Source organism: Oryzias latipes, chromosome 13, assembly GCF_002234675.1.
Source record: "Oryzias latipes chromosome 13, ASM223467v1".
Classification (NCBI taxonomy): Eukaryota; Metazoa; Chordata; class Actinopteri; order Beloniformes; family Adrianichthyidae; genus Oryzias; species Oryzias latipes.
The window spans coordinates 2,872,599-2,895,476 of record NC_019871.2 but is presented as its reverse complement, the minus strand read 5'-3'; the positions used below and the strand labels follow the sequence as shown (position 1 = coordinate 2,895,476).

Below are 22,878 nucleotides of genomic sequence, written 5' to 3'. Positions count from 1 at the left end.
AAAGCTAAAAAGACCCAGAGAGAAAATATCAGCTGAATTTTCAAAATAAAAGACCACCTTCAGACCCCTTTGTGTTGAACTTGTGATGTCAGGAGTTTCCTAAAACGTCATTTTTGAGAACTCTGGGAGTAAGGATTAAAAAAAAACATTTTAAAAATGTGTTTTTTAAAATCTTTGTGCTTTGATTTATTTTGAAAAAAAGTACAATTAAAATAAAGATTTGATGATGTGATTGTGTGACTTCAGATGGAGCCAAAATGCTGATTTAAAAAAATATTTCCAACATGACGTCACAATGACAGATGTGAAAATGGAATAAAAATTCAACTGCGTAGATTAAACAACAATGACTAACAGAGCGCGTCATTAACAGAACATTAACAGAACCTTCATTAACAGAACACTCACCCAAAGTAACAATAACGAAAGTTTTTTTTTAAGGTTTTAAATGTAATTAAACTGTCATAAGCGCCTCTAGAGTTTTCTAGGAAAATCTGAAATCCATTCATAAATGCAGAAATAAAGTCTTAAGTTTCCATTTTTAAGCTGCTCCTCATCGATCAACAGCAAATCATGACCGACAGAGAAGCCACACCTTCACCTGTGTGGGGGGCGTGGCTTCAGCTCCTTTACCTGTATGTGTGGGGGGCTCAGCTCCTTCTGTGTGTGTGTGTGGGGGGGGGCTTCAGCTTCTTTACCTATGGGGGCGTGGCTTCAGCTCCTTTACCTGTGTGTGTGGGGGCGTGACTTCAACTCCTTTACCTGTGGGGGGCGTGGCTCATCTCCTTTACCTGTTTGTTAGGGGGGCGTGGCCTCAGCCCCTTCATAAAGAGGTCTCTGCGCGAGGTCGGGCAGGTAGACATGAGGAGGTCCAGGACTTCGTCGTCGGGGAGCTCCCTCCCGCCGCTGGACGAGGACGTGACCCCCATGGAGGAGGAGGACGGGAACGAGCTGCTGGGGTCCCAGTCCCGCCGCTGGCTGGCGGACCTGCTCAGCGGGGACCTGGCGGCGCCGGCCGCGGACGGGGTGACCTTGGGCCGTGACGGGCTGTTCGTGGACTACCAGTTCCCCGTGGGGGAGCTGGAGATGCAGGCGGGACTGAAGTGGAAGCGACCGAAGGTGAGGAGGGCAAAGAAGCAGAGAGGAGAATGCGGTAAACTCACTCTAATACACATTTAGAAACACCTTCCTGCTATTTCTGTGCAGAAATCATCATTTTGGTTCGGAGGTTTAGGATCCACTTTGGCTTTGGGGGTTTGTCGTGACAGACTCTCCACGCAAAGACCCATGTTTTTCTGATGACGAATAAGAAGAAAAATTAAGCCCAGGACTGCATTTCCGAGTAATTATTTATTCAAATTGTTGTATAATCAGGAGCAGATGGAAAAGAAATCAGCTTTAAAAAACTTGTAGTTGTGACGTAGGAAACACGTTCTGCTGGGACGAGCTCCTTGCTCCGCCCCCTTTCTGACGCATCCACTTGCAGACGACCAGATGTTCGTTTTCGTCCGAGCCGATATGTGGCTCAAAACTAAACAGCTGTACCTCTCTGGTATTGCTCACCGTTTTTAAATAACGTAATTGTGCTTAAATCACTCAAAATGCAAATATTGAACCGTAAATGTGCATAGAGTCTAATGCATTTCAGATACATAGTGACAAATAAATATATTTAAAGCATTCTGAAGGAGCTTCTATCCTGTGTTGAGATGGTTCTTTTTCACCTAAGATTTGCAATAATTATCTCTGTCTGAACACAAATTCATGTGAATTAGGGACTTTTTGTCATTTCTGCATTCAGAGGCCACCTCCGTTAGCTCACACACCGTCCCAAAGAAGGAAATTTTGATCCGAATGAGTCTGATGGGGGCAGAGTATTCGGAATGGCGTGTTTGCATGACGCATTTCTATTCTGATCAGACGTTCATTCTGATTACTTTTGTCCATGTAACCGTTGCGTATGTCCTTGAAAACAACTCCCCCCCCCCCCTTTCTTGCTAAAAACAGCATGATCACAGTGAAAAGACCACTGAGAGCACGATCAGAGGATGATCAGTGGGTCTTTAACGGTTGATTTAAATGCAGGTGTATTATTTTTGCACTAATTAGTTTCTTGTCTTTATACTGTATATGTCAGGGTTGGGGGGGTATGAGAGCAGGTAGGACCCAGACGCAGAGGCAGGAGGCACACGGTTCCAAGGCAAGGTGTTTAATCACAAACAAAAAGCGCTGCAGAGCAGGATAACAAAACTAGAACTAAACTTACTGTGGCAAAGCATGAAACATGGCATGAAGGGAGTCAGGGACAAAGAGACCTTAAAGACGTTAGTGACGTTAATGGAGCAGCACAAGAGGAAGGGAGAGACAAGACTTAAATACAGACAGGGCAGACAAGACACAGGTGAACAAGATCAGGACAGATGGGGACAAGGGAGTAAAACTCAGGAACATGACAAAACAGAACACCTTTCAAAATAAAACAGGAAACAAAACCAAACATGACAGAACAAGAAATAAAGCAAAAACCAAGACAAAAGAAACCCAAACCATGACAGTATACTTCTTTTAAACCCTCACAGACAGAGTTATTTGGTGTCAAGTAAACGTGGGTGTCATCTGCAAAGCTGCGTACCTCATAATGTAGAAGATCATGTACAGTAGAATTTATTGCTGCAATCACATGTTCTGCATTCAGAAACTTGGAGACGAAAACTCACAGCTTCAGGAAAATTCAGGGAAAGAAAATGAAAATTCTGTGCACAATCAACAAAATCAACAATATTTCCTCTTTAGAGTAACAACCTAGATTGTGTGTTTGATCTAAATGCAGCCTTTTTCAATGACGGATGTAGCCTGAAATATTTTTTTCTGATTAAGAGACAAAAAACCTCTAAAGCTGCATGAAACTCTAATCCAAAACTCATGGATGTTAGTATGGTTGTTCATTTCAACCGGTTTTTCTTCATATTTTATGCAGTTTCTTTGGTAACAAAAAAGTAATAATTAAGTTAAAACTATTATTATTCCAGTTACGTAATAGATACATTACAGATATATTACAGTTATTTTTATCTCCATGTCTTTAGAAATAAAAGTTAAAAATCTAAAATGTACCTTGTTCATTTTTTACGTTTAGATTGTGGGTGATTTGGTGTCATGATATAATTCATTTCTGGTAAAATGGAGAAAATAACGGCATTATAAGATTACAAAATTAAGATTAAATCATCTGTGCGTGTTTATATCAGACAGGGATGTTTGAAAACTCTGAACCCAGGAAATAATCTGTTTTTCTGGCTCTTGCCAACATTTTTCCTGTGCTTGAAAATGTCAGATTATAGAAAAAGCTGATGAGGACGTTCTACTGGAAAGTCAGTCAATTTTGTTGGCGTTGAGGAAAGAAAAAAACCAACAAGAACTGAAGCCTTAAAAAGACTAAAACAAGTGGAAACCAGTAAAGACAGATTAGAGGGACTCTACTTTTTTTAGGGCTGGAAATGACGGACTTTATCCCCAATGCTGTTCCTCTGCAGTCTTTGATTTTATCTATTTAATCATTTGATTTCAATAATTTCATTTGTTTAATTAATTTTACTGTGTTCTGCTGTGTAGAAAGATGAATTTCTGTTTGCTGAACAGTCAATAAAGTTGATCTTATTATCGAGTTATTAAAGTCAAAATAAAAAGTGACTAATGCTAAGCTAAAACCGGGGATTTTTATTATTATATTAGTATGTTAAAATCTGTTGATATCTCACTGTAGTTTCTCTTGTAATGGAAATTTTTTGAGTAAAATATTCCTAAAAATGTGTCAGTATCGCCCTTTACCACATTTCTTTAGCATAAAGTAATGAGTCGCTGTCTGACGTGAATTTTTCATGTCTTATTTCTAATACTTGGAGACCTGGGATCACAGACACACAGAGCTAAGAGTTAGCTTTAGTACTAGCAGATGCTTTTATTTTGAAAATATTAAAAGAAATAAAGCTTTGAATCTTTTTATGCTTCGTAGCCCCTATTATGCTAACACAAAATAATAATTTAATTAAAAAAAGAAAAGATAAATGAATAAAGATCTGTTTGACTTTTTTTATTTAATTTAAACCAACAAAGGTTTCCCGCTTAATGCCATTAAGAAAGACATCAAAAAGATGTTTTGTACCTCAGAATTGACATAGACAAACTTTTTTAGCTTTGATTTATTTAAATAACTTTCAACCAATTAAATAGAAAATAACTGAAAATCTGAACAGGAGTGAATGTCTAATTAAAAAATCAAAAATTAATATTTCTGTTGTGGAACTACAGTAGTTTATGCTGTAAGAACTAACTAAATAAATGTTGAAGACAAAAAAAAATGTCAGCACAACACTGATGGTGCAGCCCTGAGGATAGTTACTTAACCCTTGTGCTATCTAGGCACTTTAACGTTGGGAGTTGGGTCATCTAGACCCACTAGACAGTGCTCTGAACCTTTTTTCTTCAATGATTTGTGATCTTCACTGGTGTCCATGGATTACATGAAATCTTTCCACCTTTATCCACATTTGTCATGGTAGGGAGACCATGTCAGTGTAAGGGTGGGGTCATAGGATAGCACTTGAGAGGTTAAATTCTGAGAAGCTTTAGAGTTTTTGGTTCTGGTCCAGTGAAGCGACGCAGCACGTTCATTTCTAAAGCCTGACAACAGAAAGAGCGATTAACTGTCTCAAGCAGCCAATGTGCGCCGGAGCCAAACAGGTTTTCCAAAGCGTGTGAAGGACTTCCTGATCCGTGTTACCCGACACTGACAGGTCGACTTCTAATCCGGCACGCCTGTCACTGTTCTGGGCTGCAGGCTTGACGGTGGGTTTGCGTTTGCTCCTGCAGCTGCACAGAAGACGTGCAGAAACGGGTTCAGCAGATCCGCGGGGGAGGTCTGCGCGCTTGGGCCTGTCTTTTAGCAGATTAACCAGGAATGATGGTCATGAATGATTAAAGTATTTCTTATAAATGCAAATAGCAGAAAACAAGCTAGAAAGCTAAAAAAAAACACTGCCAACAAACACACAGATGGAGCAAACCAACTAGATTCGACGGTTATTCTCAGAAATATTTGATGCGTTGGTCGACAAAAATGTAATGCAATCAGTGCTGCACCACTTTTGAGAACCCTAAACTTTGAAATTTCCTACCAAAAGAAAAACACCACAATGATTAGCGTGAGCATGCTACATTAGCTCCAGCTACAACAAGGTGTAAGAAAGACCTGCACGGGTGTGTTTAAGAAGTACAACCAAATATAATCGTGCAAACAGAGGATTTTTCTTTTCTGGCTTTTGTTTCTGATTCTTCTGTTCATATACATCATCCAGGACTTTTCGGGACTAAAGTTGCTCCATGATCTGCTTACATTTTTTCCATATCATGTCATCTGTGGAAGTTTTTTTTTCTTCTTCTCATTCATACCTCTGCACAAACACATTTGCTCATGCCGCAGGAACATATTTACAAAAATAGAACGATAATGTGCACAAAATTAACATTTAGGATAATTAATTTAGTTCAAAAAGTAAATGTACCAGACGTGTCATCTGCAGTGTGAGCTGTTTGTATCCAACAGTGATGTTACATTCATTACATCCCTTCAGCACAGTTCTTCTAAAAAATATTCTAATTTGCGTAGAAGTAGAAGATCGTAAACAAATTCAAGCTTTTATTTTTTACATAATATTTTGGTTGAAGGCATAGTTAAAAGTAAATATGTAAAAAGAAAGTTACAGTAATTAGTCAGATCTGGTTAAATGTTTTTTTTAAATGAGGTTTAATTATGTTTTGTTTTTTTTAAGTCATTTTGATTAATTGCCCTCTCTGGTTACTGGATTTGGTTAATTGCATGTGCATACAATTTTTGATGACTGAACAAAATTAAAATCCCACTTATTCTGGGAGTTCTCCTGTCAAATCCTGACTTCCAAGTGGAAGCAGTAAATACCAGTCTACATGATAACGAGCCACGCCCATGATTTTAACGTGTTCTGTGGCATTTTTATCACGATGGAGGACACGCATGAAGGAAATAAGCTCAAAAGTGCATTTTGTTTTTTTTTTATTGTTTAAATTTTGAATCAGGAGCTGATGGGGGGGGGGGTTTAATCCTCGCCAACGGTCCCGCCCACAAATCTGAGGTGAATTTCTACTGATTTCCTGCCGCTCTTCAGAAAATATGTCCTAGAAAACGACCCAAATTTTTAGATTTTGGCTAAAAATGGCATCATCGTAATTAAAAGAGGACTGGGAACGCGTTGGAAATAGATCAAGAGATGATCAGACTGGGAATTTAAAGAGACCCTGTAGGTTCCCAACATCGTTCACCGGTAGAAAAATCACTTTAACATTTTTATTGGTTAAATAAGCAGATTAAGACGTGTTTATCCCACTAGTGTTGATTGAAATTTGAATTATTAACCAGAAGAAAAACAGTCTGCTGTCACAAACACGCCGACCGTCCGTTCATGCTTTTCTGACGGTTGTCGTGTTTCCAACCGTTTCCTGTGTCCAGGAGCTTTGTTCCTCGCCGCAGTTCATCATCGACGGAGCGTCACGGCTGGACATCGTTCAGGGAAAACTCAGTATGTATCTGGAAAAGGAAGGATTCTGAGCTTTTCTGTGCTTCATAGAGGAAAGCAGTGATGTAAACGTAAACGTGTAACCATGGCAACTCCCCTCCACCTGTAGACAGTTATTTCTCTCAATACACACAGTATATTAAGTATTAATATTCTGTATTTTAAACCTTTTGATTAAAACTTTATTCATACTAACAATCCTCAGTTTATAGATCTGGGTCGTGTGAAGAGGAGGGAACACAAATGTTTTTTTGTTCTTTTTTTGTCCTTTAGTTCAGTGTTTTTTCCCTAATCTTAACAAAAGCAAAGGTTGAAGTTGTTGACGCCTCCTGCTCAGGTGACTGCTGGCTGCTGGCTGCCATAGCGTCCTTGGCGATGCATCGATCTCTGCTGAAGAAGGTGGTTCCTCTTCATCAGAGCTTTGAGGAGGACTACAACGGCAGCTTCGTCTTCAGGGTTTGTGTGTGGGGAAGGTTCAGCCCCGTGCCAGCAGCCCATCAGTGACGGGAACGCTCTCTGCAGTTCTGGCAGTACGGTCAGTGGGAGGAGGTGAGGATCGACGACCTGCTGCCCACGGAGAACGACAAGCTGGTCTACCTGAGCTCGCCGGAGAGACGCGAGTTCTGGAGCTCGCTGCTGGAGAAGGCCTACGCCAAGTGAGTCGTCCCCGTTGGCTGTATCGGAGAACTGGGCTGAGTGAGCGGCAGTAAGCAGCAATTAGTACGAGCTGCTCTAGGGCGATGTTTCTATGGCAACCACTCTGGCCAATCAGGAGTGAGCTTGTTGGAAGTCCACACCCCTACCACTTAAAGGCGGGCTACATAAAACCTGTCAATCAAACGTTTTGAGTGCTGGACATGGGGCAGGCTCCACCTTCTTTTATTGAGGCATCTGATTGGTTCAGTTTATAACTTGAACTGCAGAAAAGAAAATGAAGGTACTTCCTGTTTGGAACGCTAGGGGGGGAGGGGTTCAGTCAATGGTCGCGCCGAGCAGTTTACTGAGACAGGAGAGGCTTTTCGTGATTAATTCTCTGGTTTTTATTCATTTATTTATCATAGTTTATCAAAAATCAACACTGAAGTTAACAAAACTTTCAAGACTCGTGTAACTCCAATGGGTTGTTAACTCATCTGTTACCATGGTTACGTGGTCAAGATATAACACATTTGCATAATGATAACATAAAACTAAAATTAAAGTTTTTGTCAAAATTTTAACATCTGTAAATTTGTGATATGTTTAATTTAGTCTTGCGTATCTGTTAAAATGCATCTTTGTTCATGTTTTACAAAATATTGTTTCTTTCTCGTATTTTTTTACATGAATTGTCTGGGTTGAACGCAGTGAAGTGTAGTTTTGGCGTTCAGCAGCTCAGATCTGGAAATGTCTGATGAAATTCAGGCGCTTAAACCTTTTGAGACTCGTGATTTTTGTTTTAATCTGCTCTATCAGAATCGGATCTCAAATTGATCATTTGAACGTGATGGTTTCTGACGGTAAAACCGTCTCTTTGAATTGCCACACCGTAGCCCGTCTTATCCAGCCTTGACCTTTATGCACGGCTCCAGGCGTCACCCTTTACCTTTGTCGGCTCTGTAAAGCCTGGATGATGAACAGGTGTTTGAGTTAGGTGTGCTGGACAACAGATGACAGATAAATCATCCAATGAAAAAGTGTAAAAAATGAAGGAAATGAGGTTGAATTGTCCCTTTTAGGCTGAAAGGAGGCTACAGAGCTCTGGACATGGGCTTCCCTCATGAGGCCATGGTGGACATGACGGGCGGCGTGACGGAGGTTTTCAGCATCGCCTCTTTACCCAGAAACCTGCTGGAGTTTCTCGATTACCTGCTGTCCAAAGGAGCCCTCATAAACTGTGCCAACTCCCATGTGAGTGGCAGCGGGGAGCTTATGTTTGTCTGGAATGAGTCATGCGCGGACTTGTGTCGTAACGCGCGTGGATGTTCTCCTCAGGGCGTGACGGAGACCATGAACGACCTGGGTATTCTGTTCAGACACGCCTACGCTCTGACTGCGGTGGAGAAGGTCATTAGACAAAGTTAACATCCAAAACGTCTGAACATGCTGCAGAAATCATTCCCTGCTCTTCATCTCACCGGCCCCCTCCTCCTCCTCAGGTGAAGACCACGAATGGCCCCGTGGACTTGGTGCGGATTCTCAATCCCTGGGGTAGAACAGAGTGGAAAGGACCATGGAGCGACTTAGGAAGGTTGGTGGATCTTCATCAGAGGATCTCCGTAAACTAGAAATGTTTGTAAAACAAGAACAAAACCTTTTTTTTTTTAAAACGATGAGACAACGATACGCCTTAAAGTCCCACTCCGATCATCTTCTAAATGATTTTCAAAGCGTCCCCAGTGGTCTTTTAATGTTGAGTGTTCCATTTCTTTAGCCTAAATCTAAAACCCTGAGCCGTTTTCTAGTCATAATTTCTGCAGAGAAGCAGGAGTTCATTAGAAACTCACCTGTGGGTGGAGCAACCCCCCCCCCTCCACTCCCCGCTGCTAAGAGGTCGGAGCAGGAAGCTTATGGTCACAAATATGATCTTTTCTCTGCGGAAACTACGTCCTAGAAAACGACACACGTTTTTAGATGTTTTTTTTAAACACACTTTATTCAAATATGCAGATCAGTTATTGACTTTTACATCAGAACAAAGTGAAAGAAAGAGAACAAATCGCATTTCAGCAAAAGAGAAAGAATCTACAGGACATGTTTTCATCACAATTAAAAAACCACCGGGAACGCTTTGGAAATAGATCTAAAGACAACGGGAGTGGGACTTTAAAGAAAATAAATTTAAATTAACACTTTTATTCTGAACTGATGATTCTTTTTTTATAGAAGATTTTTAAAGAAAAATAACGTCTTCCTTTTGTGTTTGTGTTTTTTTGCAGTCCAGAGTGGCAGACGGTGAGTTTGGAGGAGCAGAGGCGCCTGGACCGGGTCAGCCGTGAGGATGGCGAGTTCTGGTGAGTCTCTGGGTTTTGTCGCATCACTTCCTACCTCCATATGTGTGAACCGCCTCAGAGCTCATCTTTGTCCATCAGGATGTCGATCTCGGACTTCCGGCAGAACTTCGAGGTGATGGAAGTGTGTCACCTGACCGAGTGTCTGGGCGAGCCGGGCTCCAGTGTGCTGCCGTGGAGCTGCGTGATGCATCATGGGAACTGGGTGCCACGCATCACAGCGGGAGGAGGTCCTCACCACAGTAAGGCACTGACCGGTGGAGCCTCCAGCTCTGGTGGAAGCTGAGCCTGAACCCCTCCGCTGTTCTGGGGGATTAAATGATGACAGATCCTCGCTCCTCTGGCGGCTGCAGTCGTGAGCGTCTGAGCGATGAGTCATTCTGACGGCAGGTCCTGACGTGCTCGTCTGCTGAGGTGTGCAGCAGAACCACACTTGTCTTTGAAGATCATTTCTTTGTTCTGGTCTTAAAGTGTCGAGTCGCTGAAGCTCGGATGACTGCAAGCTGAAACTTGAGAACAGGTTCAGCGTTCCTTCCTGCAGGTTGTTGCTGCAACATTCAGCGGGGCTGAGATTTGCGTGTGAATTCATGATCATCTCAGTCTCGTCTGATTCAGGAGGATCTGCTCTGAAAGCTCTTCTCGGGGTTCGTGTGGGAATATGGGGACCCGGGGGCCCCCACTAAGGTCCGTTCTGTCTCTCTAGAACCAGAGCAGGAGCTTGCTTCATTTGCAGGGGGTAAACCAAACCTGGGGGGGGGGGTCCGGTTTGTGGGGACCTCATGACTTTGAACCAGAACCGTCACTGGGGCGGTTTGCAGCCGAGGGTCGAAGCCCGCGGTTCTGGACAGGTAAAAGGCGGTTCGTCCTCTCTGAGCGGGTGGAGAGCTCATCCCCCAAAGGAGGGCAGGACGGAGCGTCGGTCGAATGCTCACCTGTGTTCATGACCTTTAGGTCACCGCCGAGAGGAAAGGACGTGGACTGGAAAGGAGTTCCCTCCTCAGGGTTGCTGGTCCTCTCAGTCGTTTCTCCTGGATGCCTCCCTGAGGAGGTGTTCAGGACATGTCCCACCAGGAGGAGACAATGGTGGGAATCCCAGAATGCACTGCAGGGACTTTGTCTCTCGGCTGGCCTGGGAGGTACTTGGGGTTTCCTCAGCAGAAGTGCAGGAAGGTTTTGATGGAGACGTTTCCAGATAGATCTGTGCTTGCTTTGGTTTAGTCGTCTATTTATTGAAATTCTATGTATTCATCTTTTGCCACATTTTATCATTTCATATCATTTTCTTATACTTTGAACATGTCCTTCCATTTTTTTCCTTTATTAATTATATGTTTTTTATTTATCCAAATAAGAAGAGCAGATTCACAGTTTATATATGTATTTTTGTAGTATTTTTTTCTTACAGTATATTTAAATAAAAACACTGAGAATACTTGCTGTGTAGATGTTCATGTTTTTTATGCAAAGCGTTTTATTATTAGGTGTTTTTTTTTTAGCTAAGTATTTTGTTCAAGTATTTATTTATTTACCTAATTTTTATTTTCTTTTAGCACCTCAGTTCTTCCATTTTCTTTGCTGATTAGTTTCAGTTATTTGATCTTTTAGCACCAGTGTGCTAAAAGATGTGTAGTTTCGTTCCGTGTAGTTTTGTTCTCCTAATGATGTGCGATCCGACGTGTTCGGGAACCCGGCAGAGCTCTGATCTGCAGACGCAGTCAGCGAGGAGAACCGAGTCAGAACCAAACGTGGTGAAGCTGCTGTGATGATCACAGGTGTTTTGCAGCTTTTTCCATATTTTAGCCTTAAAACTTTGGGTTTTTTTTCAGTTCCTGCCTAAAATGCACCATTCTCGCCGTTTAATCTCTTTGTGTGTTTCATTTCCAGTGTTGTCAGTTTGTGTATCTGTGTAGCTGCCCAACCCCGGTTCTTGTGTTCTACCACCCTGCCTGTGTTACATTTGTATTTGCCCAGGTTTCTGCTGCAAAGGTGTCTCCTCCTTCTGGTTGCCTGAACACAGGTGATCCAGGTAATCAGCGGCGAGGATGCAGGCAGAGCTGGCGTAGAGAACAGGTGTTGAGGCGGATCCTGAAGACCGGGGTTGGGAGCCCTGCTGTAAAGCCGTCTGAGCGGGGCTGTTCTCAGAGGCTGTTTGTTCCTCCAGGTCTGTTCTGGCAGAACCCTCAGTTCCTCCTGGTTCTGTCGGAGGTGGACAGCAAGCCGCGCCACGCTCAGAAGACCTGCTCTTTTGTCTTGGCTCTGATGCAGAAACACCAGAGGCGCAGGGGCATTAGCCTCTCCATCGGCATGCACGTTTACCCGGTACACGCCCGTGCACACGCACTAACATGACACGAGGTTGTGGTGCTTTCTATCACCGCTCCTCTGGTTTGGCCTCCAGACTCGAGCTCAGACCCCATACCTGACTCCGGACGAGCTCCGCATGCTCCAGCCGGTCCTCCTCATCCAGCACTCCTCCCGCCGGGAGGTCGTCCTCCGCGGCTCCCTACCCCCCGGTCGCTACATCATCGTCCCCTCCACCCTGGAGCCCAACCAGGAGGGGGCGTTCCTCCTGCGGGTGCTGACGGAGCGGGGAAACGCCGCCACGTAAGGCGCCTTCACAATAAGAGCTGACTCTTGAATGTTTTCACCTTATCTTAGTAAAAGCACAGAAACGTCACTAAATACTTTTGCTCTGAAATGAGATTGATTCTTTTTTACCCCTCGTTTTTGCTTCCAGCTTGGCTCGTAATCCGGCACCAGATGTCTCCTTGTCATTAACGGAGGTATGAGAACATCAAACACATTTGACCCAAACAAAAATGGATTTCTGAAACCGTTGGCCCAGAAAAACACTGGTGACCAGAGTTCCATTTTCACATCCTGGTTTTTTGTGCATCACTTTAATCGTTCATCTGTTCTTTGTCCTCCAAAAAAGTGGAAGAAGTTTACCATCTTGCTGGACTAAAGCATTTGTGGATAAATGTTTTTAAATTTGTCTGAATAAAGTTTTGTGTTTGAACGCCGTCTTTCTTCGCTCCTGCAGCCTTCAGTTCCTCACCAGTCGGCGCTTCCGTCAGTGCAGGCCGTCGGGCAGCTGTTTAAGAAGCACAGCAACAAGGTGAGGTCTGCATCTCTGCACCTCAAACGTCTCTTTCTGCTGCCGATGCCTGAATCTTTCTGCTCTTTGGTTCCTTCAGAGAGGATTCTGTAAACCGCTGCACCTCCTAAACCTGCTGACTGAGGCCATCCAGGGAGGAGGTTGGGCCCGCCCTCGTCTGCTCTCACGCCGTGACATTTTATCTCAACAGTAATTCAAAGACAACAAACGTACAGAACAAAATACAATTTAGCTGTAAAAATGGGTTTCCCAAACAAATGACTAACTGCTAAATGTGTTAGACCACCTAAAAACAGTGTTATACTGAAGAAAATTCAGAAATAAATGCAAAATAACGAAAAAGTAAAAGCACACGCAACACAACAATAAAAAGGAACGCAAATAAATACCTAAAAAGAATCTTTTAATGATAGGTTTGCTTTAAAAAGGGCCCAACAGCTGAAAGAGACCAAAGTCAAGAAATGCAAAGTGAATTGCTCGTTAAACCAGCGTCAATAAAGCTTAAAATGCTAAATTAGACCCAAAACAGTAAAAACTAACAGATGGATTCAGGTTAATTCAGGGGTGGGGAAACTACGGCCCAGGGGGCTTATGCAGGCCGTTTATTTAGCCTGGACCTCCAAACTAATCATTAATACCTTTTATTTTCTCTGTCGCCATAGATGGCACTCCACAAATACATTGACCTTTGTTTAGGTCCAGACATTATCCTTCATTCATGGAGTGTTGGAAGGTTTTTGTTTTTTCTGACAGCCGTTTTTCCCGATAGTTTCAACACCACACGAACGCAGCATTTCTTTAAGTTTGCATCAACCTGTCGGTAATTATTTTTGTTTTTATCATTTCTCTGGTTTTTAACAATTTGAAGACAAACTGAAGCACTTTTAATGTATAATTTGGGTTTTTTAGCAGTACAGTTTTTTTTAGGGATGAATGTTGCACTGATCACTCTTAACTTCATTGCATTGTGCGACGATGACAAAGACTGATCCCATCTATCTATCGGTAATTAATTTATTTTAGCAAACCCACCCACTGGATTACAACGGTAAATGGCGTATACTTGTATAGCGCTTTTCTACCTTCAAAGTAAAAGCGCTTTTACAGTCACCCAGTCACACACTGGTGGCCGCTCTGCTGCCAAACAGGCGCCCGCCTACCACCAGAGGCAAGGTGGGGTTCAGTGTCTTGCCCAAGGACACTTCGACTCATGGGCGTGCAAGGCGGGAATCAAACCTGCAACCTTACGATCATGGGTCGACCGCCCGACCACTGCACCACGGCCGCCCAATACATGACATGATTCTTCCATTTCTACTGAGAAAACCGTTTTGTTTGGTTATGGAGAATTTCACTAAAGTAAATCTATCTAGTAGTGAAAATCTGCAGACAAATCTGAAAGAAAAGAAAAGCTCTTTGCTGTGATTAATCAATTTGAAAATTGATTTGATTTCAACTAATTAATAGTTTAGAACCCAGCACTGGGGCTGCACGGTGGCGCAGTGGTTAGCGCTCTTGCCTCACAGCAAGAAGGCCCCCAGTTCAAGTCCCAGCTGGGGGACATGAAAAACAGAACATCAATGGGGGACCTTCCTGTGTGGAGTTTGCATGTTCTTCCTGTGTATGCGTTGGTTCTCTCCGGGGTCTCCAGCTTCCTCCCACCATCCAAAAACATGCTTCATAGGTTAATTGGCAACTCTAAATTGACCCTAGGTGTGAGTGCAGGAGTGAATGGGTGTGTGAGTGAGGACATTCTACCCTGCAACAAACTGGCGACTTGTTCAGGGTGTCCCCCATGCCTTCGCCCACAAGTGGCCGGGATAGGCTCCGACAGCCCCGTGACCCCGAAAGGGATAAAACAGTATAGAAAATGAATGAATGAACCCAGCACTAAACACTATTGAAAGGTTCTGATCAGTTTTGGGTTGATTTTTACCGTTTAATTTATCAGATCTATGTATTTTTACAAGAATTTTTACCTAAAAACTGCTTTTATGTAAAATATATTAATTCATACTTTATTGATAAAAGTGTCAACTTTGTTCCAATTTTCGCTCTAGATCTGTGTTTTGTTGGTTGGTTTTGAATAGAAGTTCTGCTCATGGAGGAAGTGTTTTCTGTTTTTGAGTTGTTGTTTTTTTGTCTCCCTCTCTTCAGTGTTGGCTGGAAGTGAGAAGTACTTGTCGCTGGAGCACTGCAAGAGTCTGGTGGTCCTCATGGATGTATCCTTTGGTGTCAGAGAGGAGCGCTCCGGTCCGGACGTGTCCTTGTACTCCGCCTGGACTTCCTGTCACATCAGGACCACGTTCATTGATGTTCCGTTTGAGACGAGTCTTCAAAGCTGCAGCGTCAAATCAGACAAACTCAAACAGCCCAGAATCTCCAGCTTTATTCAGAAAGTCTGAAAACTCAAGCGTCCCTCTGAAAAAACCGACAGGAAAGGAAGGAATGCTCTCAAAACCTGTAGGTTTACCTGAATGGATTTTGATATCACACAGGTGTCAGACTCCAGGCCTTGAGGGTCAGTGTCCGACATGTTTTCCAACTAACCTGCTATTGAAGCCTCTTACTGGTAAAACACACCTGGTCCAGGTGATCAGCAGGATGTTGACCCTCGAGGCCCGAAGAACAACACCTCCTGATGTGAGGAAGAGGAGAAGGGCCCTGGAGTACCTAAACTAAGACCTGACAGATGTAATCTAGTGATCTAACCCTGACATCTTCATGTTTATGCTTTAAAAAAACCAAATCAGAATCTCCTAATAGTAGATTACATTTTGCTACTTTTGAATGCCTAAAAAATTACTTTTTCTGATGAGGTACAAAACTAAATCTGTTTACTGCATGAAATTGTCATTTTAAAGCAAAAAAATAAAAACTAAAAGAGTAAAGAGTGTGTGAAAAACCGAGCACGAAGACCAGTAACTTCTACAAAAAAGAGCATAGATTTGATTGTGACTTGGAAAAAAAAAGGTTTCTCATCCTCACAGTGATTGATCTCTGATACTTTCTGATGATATCTGGTGGTCTCTGATGATCTCTGGTGGTCTTTTGTGGTCACTGGTGGTCTCTTGTGCTCACTGGTGGTCTCTTGTGGTCACTGGTGGTCTCTTGTGGTCACTGGTGGACTCTTGTGGTCACTGGTGGTCTCTTGTGGTCACTGGTGGTCTCTTGTGGTCACTGGTGGACTCGTGTGGTCACTGGTGGTCTCTTGTGGTCACTGGTGGACTCTTGTGGTCACTGGTGGTCTTTTGTGCTCACTGGTGGTCTCTTGTGGTCACTTGTGGTCTCTTGTGGTCACTGGTGGTCTCTTGTGGTCACTGGTGGTCTCTTGTGGTCACTGGTGGTCTCTTGTGGTCACTGGTGGACTCGTGTGGTCACTGGTGGTCTCTTGTGCTCACTGGTGGTCTCTTGTGGTCACTGGTGGTCTCTTGTGGTCACTGGTGGACTCTTGTGGTCACTGGTGGACTCTTGTGGTCACTGGTGGACTCTTGTGGTCACTGGTGGACTCTTTCAATTTCAATTCAATTCAATTCAATTTTATTTGTATAGCCCAAAATCACAACAACAGTCGTCTCGATGGACTCTTGTGGTCACTGGTGGTCCCTTGTGGTCACTGGTGGACTCTTGTGCTCACTGGTGGTCTCTTGTGCTCACTGGTGGTCTCTTGTGGTCACTTGTGGTCACTGGTGGTCTCTTGTGGTCACTGGTGGTCTCTTGTGGTCACTGGTGGACTCTTGTGGTCACTGGTGGACTCTTGTGGTCACTGGTGGTCCCTTGTGGTCACTGGTGGTCTCTTGTGGTCACTGGTGGTCTCTTGTGCTCACTGGTGGACTCTTGTGGTCACTGGTGGTCTCTTGTGGTCACTGGTGGACTCTTGTGCTCACTGGTGGTCTCTTGTGCTCACTGGTGGTCTCTTGTGCTCACTGGTGGACTCTTGTGCTCACTGGTGGTCTCTTGTGGTCACTGGTGGACTCTTGTGGTCACTGGTGGACTCTTGTGGTCACTGGTGGTCCCTTGTGCTCACTGGTGGTCTCTTGTGGTCGCTGGTGGTCTCTTGTGCTCACTGGTGGTCTCTTGTGCTCACTGGTGGTCTCTTGTGCTCACTGGTGGTCTCTTGTGGTCACTGGTGGACTCTTGTGGTCACTGTAGGTCTCTTGTGGTCTCTTGTGGTCACTGGTGGACTCTTGTGGTCACTGTAGGTCTCTTGTGGTCTCTTGTGGTCACTGGTGGTCTCTTGTGGTCACTGGTGGTCTCTTGTGGTCACTTGTGGTCTCTTGTGGTCACTGGTGGTCTCTTGTGGTCACTGGTGGTCTCTTGTGGTCACTGGTGGACTCGTGTGGTCACTGGTGGTCTCTTGTGCTCACTGGTGGTCTCTTGTGGTCACTGGTGGTCTCTTGTGGTCACTGGTGGACTCTTGTGGTCACTGGTGGACTCTTGTGGTCACTGGTGGACTCTTTCAATTTCAATTCAATTCAATTCAATTTTATTTGTATAGCCCAAAATCACAACAACAGTCGTCTCGATGGACTCTTGTGGTCACTGGTGGTCCCTTGTGGTCACTGGTGGACTCTTGTGCTCACTGGTGGTCTCTTGTGCTCACTGGTGGTCTCTTGTGGTCACTTGTGGTCACTGGTGGTCTCTTGTGGTCACTGGTGGTCTCTTGTGGTCACTGGTGGACTCTTGTGGTCACTGGTGGACTCTTGTGGTCACTGGTGGTCCCTTGTGGTCACTGGTGGTCTCTTGTGGTCACTGGTGGTCTCTTGTGCTCACTGGTGGACTCTTGTGGTCACTGGTGGTCTCTTGTGGTCACTGGTGGACTCTTGTGCTCACTGGTGGTCTCTTGTGGTCACTGGTGGACTCTTGTGCTCACTGGTGGTCTCTTGTGCTCACTGGTGGACTCTTGTGCTCACTGGTGGTCTCTTGTGCTCACTGGTGGACTCTTGTGGTCACTGGTGGACTCTTGTGGTCACTGGTGGACTCTTGTGGTCACTGGTGGTCCCTTGTGCTCACTGGTGGACTCTTGTGCTCACTGGTGGTCTCTTGTGGTCGCTGGTGGTCTCTTGTGCTCACTGGTGGACTCTTGTGGTCACTGGTGGTCCCTTGTGGTCACTGGTGGTCTCTTGTGGTCACTGGTGGACTCTTGTGATCACTGGTGGTCTCTTGTGGTCACTGGTGGTCTCTTGTGCTCACTGGTGGTCTCTTGTGCTCACTGGTGGTCTCTTGTGCTCACTGGTGGTCTCTTGTGCTCACTGGTGGTCTCTTGTGCTCACTGGTGGTCTCTTGTGGTCACTGGTGGACTCTTGTGGTCACTGTAGGTCTTTTGTGGTCTCTTGTGGTCACTGGTGGTCTCTTGTGGTCACTGGTGGACTCTTGTGGTCATTGGTGGTCTCTTGTGGTCACTGGTGGTCTCTTGTGCTCACTGGTGGTGTCTTGTGCTCACTGGTGGTCTCTTGTGCTCACTGGTGGTCTCTTGTGCTCACTGGTGGTGTCTTGTGCTCACTGGTGGTCTCTTGTGGTCACTGGTGGTCTCCTGTGGTCACTGGTGGTCTCTTGTGGTCACTGGTGATCTCTTGTGGTCACTGGTGGACTCTTGTGGTCACTGGTGGACTCTTGTGCTCACTGGTGGTCTCTTGTGCTCACTGGTGGTCTCTTGTGCTCACTGGTGGTCTCTTGTGCTCACTGGTGGTGTCTTGTGCTCACTGGTGGTCTCTTGTGGTCACTGGTGGTCTCCTGTGGTCACTGGTGGTCTCTTGTGGTCACTGGTGGTCTCTTGTGCTCACTGGTGGACTCTTGTGCTCACTGGTGGACTCTTGTGCTCACTGGTGGTCTCTTGTGGTCACTGGTGGTGTCTTGTGCTCACTGGTGGTCTCTTGTGGTCACTGGTGGTTTCTTGTGGTCACTGGTGGTCTTTTGTGGTCACTGGTGGTCTCTTGTGCTCACTGGTGGACTCTGGTGGTCTCTTGTGCTCACTGGTGGACTCTTGTGGTCACTGGTGGTCTCTTGTGGTCACTGGTGTTCTCTTGTGGTCACTGGTGGTCTTTTGTGGTCACTGGTGGACTCTTGTGGTCACTGGTGGTCTCTTTTGGTCACTGGTGTTCTCTTGTGGTCACTGGTGGTCTTTTGTGGTCACTGGTGGTCTCTTGTGGTCACTGGTGGTCTCTTGTGGTCACTGGTGGTCTTTTGTGGTCACTGGTGGCCTCTTGTGGTCACTGGTGGTGTCTGATGGTCCAGCAGAAAAACCAACGTCTTCTCTTGTGTTTTTCTTGACTATGGTGTTTTTTCAGAGACAAGGAATCGCTCAGCTCAACTGGCCGGAGTTTCAGTGTCTGTGGGACAAGATCAGGAGGTGGACGGTAGGAACAGCACAACCAGGGGGGGGGGACCACCCACGGTGGAAGGGCAGGAGGCTTTTCGGATGTAGAACAGAGAGTTTTAGTTTTTATGTGGAGGTTAGAGTGTAAATTAGAGGAGAGTTTTAAGGATGTTTGAACAGAAAGGAGCTCTGGTTTTGTGTGTTTAAACTGACCCTATTTTCATGAATGCACATAATCCCCCCCCCCCCCCCCCCCCCAAAAAAAAAAAAAAAGTTTTGACATTCTCTCTCTTTTGTTTTTCTTCAGGACATATTTCTGATGTTTGACAAAAACAAAACAAAACACCTCGAGTATCAGGAGGTCAAACCTGCTCTGATGGAAGCGGGTAAGACATCCAGTGTCCAAAAGAAGCGGAGAGTTGTTCATTTTGGGGAGAAGTTTGACAGATTTCCGTCAGCAGCTGCAGTAAAACACTCAGACCAGCAGATGGAGCCAAATATCACAGAATTCCTTGAGACACTTTTTCTTTCTGTATGTCAGTGAGTCATGAACAGATGAGGTTTGTTGAGTTTGATCTTCAAAGAAGACGTTGATGAGAGACGCTCCTTCAGTTTGGAGTCTTTAAGTGATGATTCAAGATGTGTTTAGTGATGTTTCTTCGTCCGGTTTGGCCACAGGCATCAAGGTGGACGACTTGGTGATGCAGCTGGTCGGACTGCGATACACAGAGCCCGACATGACGGTCAGTTTCCCAGGTTTCCTGTACCTGATGATGAAGATGGAGAGCATGATCCGTAAGTGAAAGGGGCATGATGGGAAATTCAAGAGTTTCGTTTTCTGTAGCAAACATTTTTCAAACATGACAAGTTCCTGAAAGTCCACTTGGAAAGAAATAAACATCACCAATGACAGAAATACTATAAAAAACAAAAAAAATAAGGATTTCATGTAAGGGAGTTAAGTTAAAATTATTATAGGCAAACAGATTTAGCTTTTTGAGTGAAATGGATTTAGGTGCTTGTTAAATGTGGAATAATGTAAAGATTTGCATCAGTTAAAATCTACTTGAATCATTTGTTTTTCCTGAACGTATTCTTCTTTCCTCTTTTGTGTTTGCAGATAAATTTCAGTCGTACGACATGATGGGAATGGGAACAGTGAACATCAGCTTCAGACAGGTATGAACTCTGATAGAAACTTGACTGTCAGCCACTGCAGGGTTGCCAGATCTGAGCTCAAACACTAAGTAAATTCAGGCCTGATTTAAAAAAATAAAAACAACAGCTAAAAAATAACCTTTAAAAAGGACGGGAGGGGGCCTGGTTATGTCTATAGAAGCAAAAAAGACCCTTATTAGCCAGAGGGACTACCGTCACAGACGGACAGACAGGTGATGGACAGATCTGTCCGGACTTCACCGGCTGAAACTGAGAAAAGGTTTCACTTTGATCTGAGTTCCCCTGAAGCATCCCGACGTGTTTCATGATGCACTTTTGTACGGTGGCCCTGACAGTCAAATCATATAAAAAATCACTCAACGCAAAAACATATTGACGACCCACTCTGATGAAAACGGTTCTTTGGGTGTTTTAAACATGTTCCTGTGGCATTTTTATGATGACGGAGAAAAAAAGAAAATTCAAATTACATTTCTGAGTCTTTCTTTGTTCAGAGTGTTCTGAAAAATGCAGTAGTTGTGATGTAGAAGCTTCTACGGCGAGCCACCAGCTCCCTGCTCTGCTCCGTTCTGATGCATCCATGTACAGACAAATGGATCCATGAGCGTCTTTGTTTTCCTCGTCTGAGCTGGACTCTGGATCAGAACTGTACGGCTGGATAGATCCGATATTTTTCACCGATTTTGTAAACTATCAGGAGAGAGTGTAAACACAAGGATTACAGGAAGTAGGACCAACGGTCTGCACCAACGGTCCCGCCCACAACTCAGCCATGAATTTCTAATGAACTCCTGCCGCTCTGCAGAAACTAAGGTCCTAGAAAACGACACGGCATAATCCTAATGAAGTTACCACTGGAACGCTTTAGATCAAAAGATGATCGCAGTGGGACTTTAAAGATCACAATGACAATTTAAAAAGCAAAAAAAAAATGGTTAAAAAAAACAGTCGACTTTAGAAATCAAAACAAAATTACAGAAACAAATATGCAATTCCCCAAAAAATAAAAAATAAAATAAAGTATTTTCCAGAAATCAAAATGAAGAATCAAAGTTAGAAATGGGAAAAGGTAGGTTTTATGGGACATCACTGATTGGATGATGATGTTTGAGTTTTGAAGACGAGTTGAAAAGCAGAAGGATGTTTTGACCAAACTGTGGTAAAGAGTTGGTTGAAGAATCACTGAACATTTCCAGTGGGCGTGGCCAGAAGCTTCAAGAACCTTTTGAAGTCATCGCCATGCTAAACGACTTCTGGTTTAAAAGAGGAACAAACATCACCATCAAATCAGTGATGTCCTATAATACCTACCTTTTTTACCGTTTCTTATTTTCATTCTTCTTCTAACTTTTCAGTTTGATTTCTGGAAACTGCTTTGTTTTTTTTCCTGAATATTTTTTTTACGTTTTATTTTTTAAAAATCATGTTTTTTTAATTATTTGTTTTGCCTTCTTAATTGTCGTTGTGATCTTTAATATGTTTTTGCGCTGAGTGATTTGTTGGTATGATTTGAACTTCAGGGCCACCATACCTTTGTGCTATTTCATGCATATCCCGGTTTACAACAAAACTAGCAGCATTTCAAAGCAACATCTCTTTATTCAAATATTTGTTTATGATGTGGAGAAGTCTCACTTTAATTGGGAAGAAAAGCCTAATAACACACATGAGTGCTAGTATTGGTATTTACTTTCTGTTCTTTTAAGCTCAGAAATTGTTGTGAACATTTTAAAAAATGTAATCTGTTTTCCTGCTTCCATCTTCAACTGTCTGCTCTTTTCTGATTGGTTCCAGTGGCTCCACATAACCATGTACAACTGATGGTGGCGGATTCTCCAGGATCTACTTTGTTATTGTCCTCAACCCCTCCGGTGGTGCAGCGTCTGTGCTGCTGTGTGCTTGTCAGCCGCCAACACCCGGAACAAAATCTGTCCGTTGTTGCCAAAGGCATGAGAACAAGGAGCTAACATGAACGTCGCCGTTTTCTTTTCTTGGAATGTGAGCACATGGTCCAACAGTAACGTCTTCAAAAACTTTTCTTTCTTCTTCTCTGTCTGTTTGAACCCATTATTCTGTGTTGAGAGGGACACCCGGCCTCAAACTGAAACAAAACCCTGACGATACCTTCATGCTTCCTCATGAAGTACACCCGATTACAAGCCAGGTTGATCAAGAACGAGTTAAGATTCAGTTTCCTGTAAAAGAAAATTCAATGTTTTTTTCTCTAAATCATTTTGATTAATAAAAATCTTTTTTTTTAAAAAGGGCTGCACTTTTAGTCATGTTCTTTTTACTGTTTTTTATGTATAAAAATATAGTTTATAAAAATTGTAAAGTATGATTTTAAAACACATCTGTTATTTGTTAGTAAGAAAGTTTTTACCGTCATCTACAGACTGTAAAAGAACCTCCGTCGGACTTCAGTGCAGCAACAACTGTATTTGATCACAAAACCCTTCTGTGGGCGTGAAAACCAGGTGAGACTTCAGACATGTAACAGAAATTACATTTGGAGTTCCCCAAGGCTTCATTCTGGACCCTCTACTTTTTGATATCTACATGCTTCAATCCTCATAAAAATGTTATCACTTCTATGCAGATGATACAGCAGAATAAATGAGCTGTTACCAAACATTAGTCATCAGTTGGGTTTTAAAGTTTATATCT

General features: G+C 43.7%; 1 protein-coding gene across 1 annotated transcript; it reads left to right on the top strand.

Moving 5' to 3' along the window:
• Window positions 1-839: 839 nt before the first annotated feature.
• On the top strand, window positions 840-22,477 carry LOC101158872 (calpain-3). The gene is made up of 20 exons (XM_023961713.1): window positions 840-1,119; window positions 6,542-6,611; window positions 6,946-7,064; window positions 7,131-7,264; window positions 8,327-8,498; window positions 8,583-8,654; window positions 8,747-8,838; window positions 9,527-9,601; window positions 9,680-9,840; window positions 11,760-11,917; window positions 11,997-12,202; window positions 12,336-12,381; window positions 12,642-12,716; window positions 12,796-12,856; window positions 14,874-14,938; window positions 19,004-19,072; window positions 19,340-19,418; window positions 19,711-19,827; window positions 20,153-20,211; window positions 22,006-22,477. Exons 1-20 carry the CDS (start codon window positions 862-864, stop codon window positions 22,030-22,032), a joined length of 2,115 nt encoding a protein of 704 aa, XP_023817481.1. The 5' UTR covers window positions 840-861; the 3' UTR covers window positions 22,033-22,477.
• The last annotated feature ends 401 nt before the right edge of the window (window positions 22,478-22,878 follow it).

Excerpts from the sequence above, each read along its gene's own strand:
- LOC101158872 (XM_023961713.1), top strand. The coding sequence starts at position 862 with ATGAGGAGGTCCAGGACTTCGTCGTCGGGGAGCTCCCTCCCGCCGCTG. Across the intron at positions 1,120-6,541 it reads TGAAGTGGAAGCGACCGAAG|GAGCTTTGTTCCTCGCCGCA; the intron begins GTGAGGAGGGCA and ends TCCTGTGTCCAG. Across the intron at positions 14,939-19,003 it reads GTCTGGTGGTCCTCATGGAT|AGACAAGGAATCGCTCAGCT; the intron begins GTATCCTTTGGT and ends GTGTTTTTTCAG.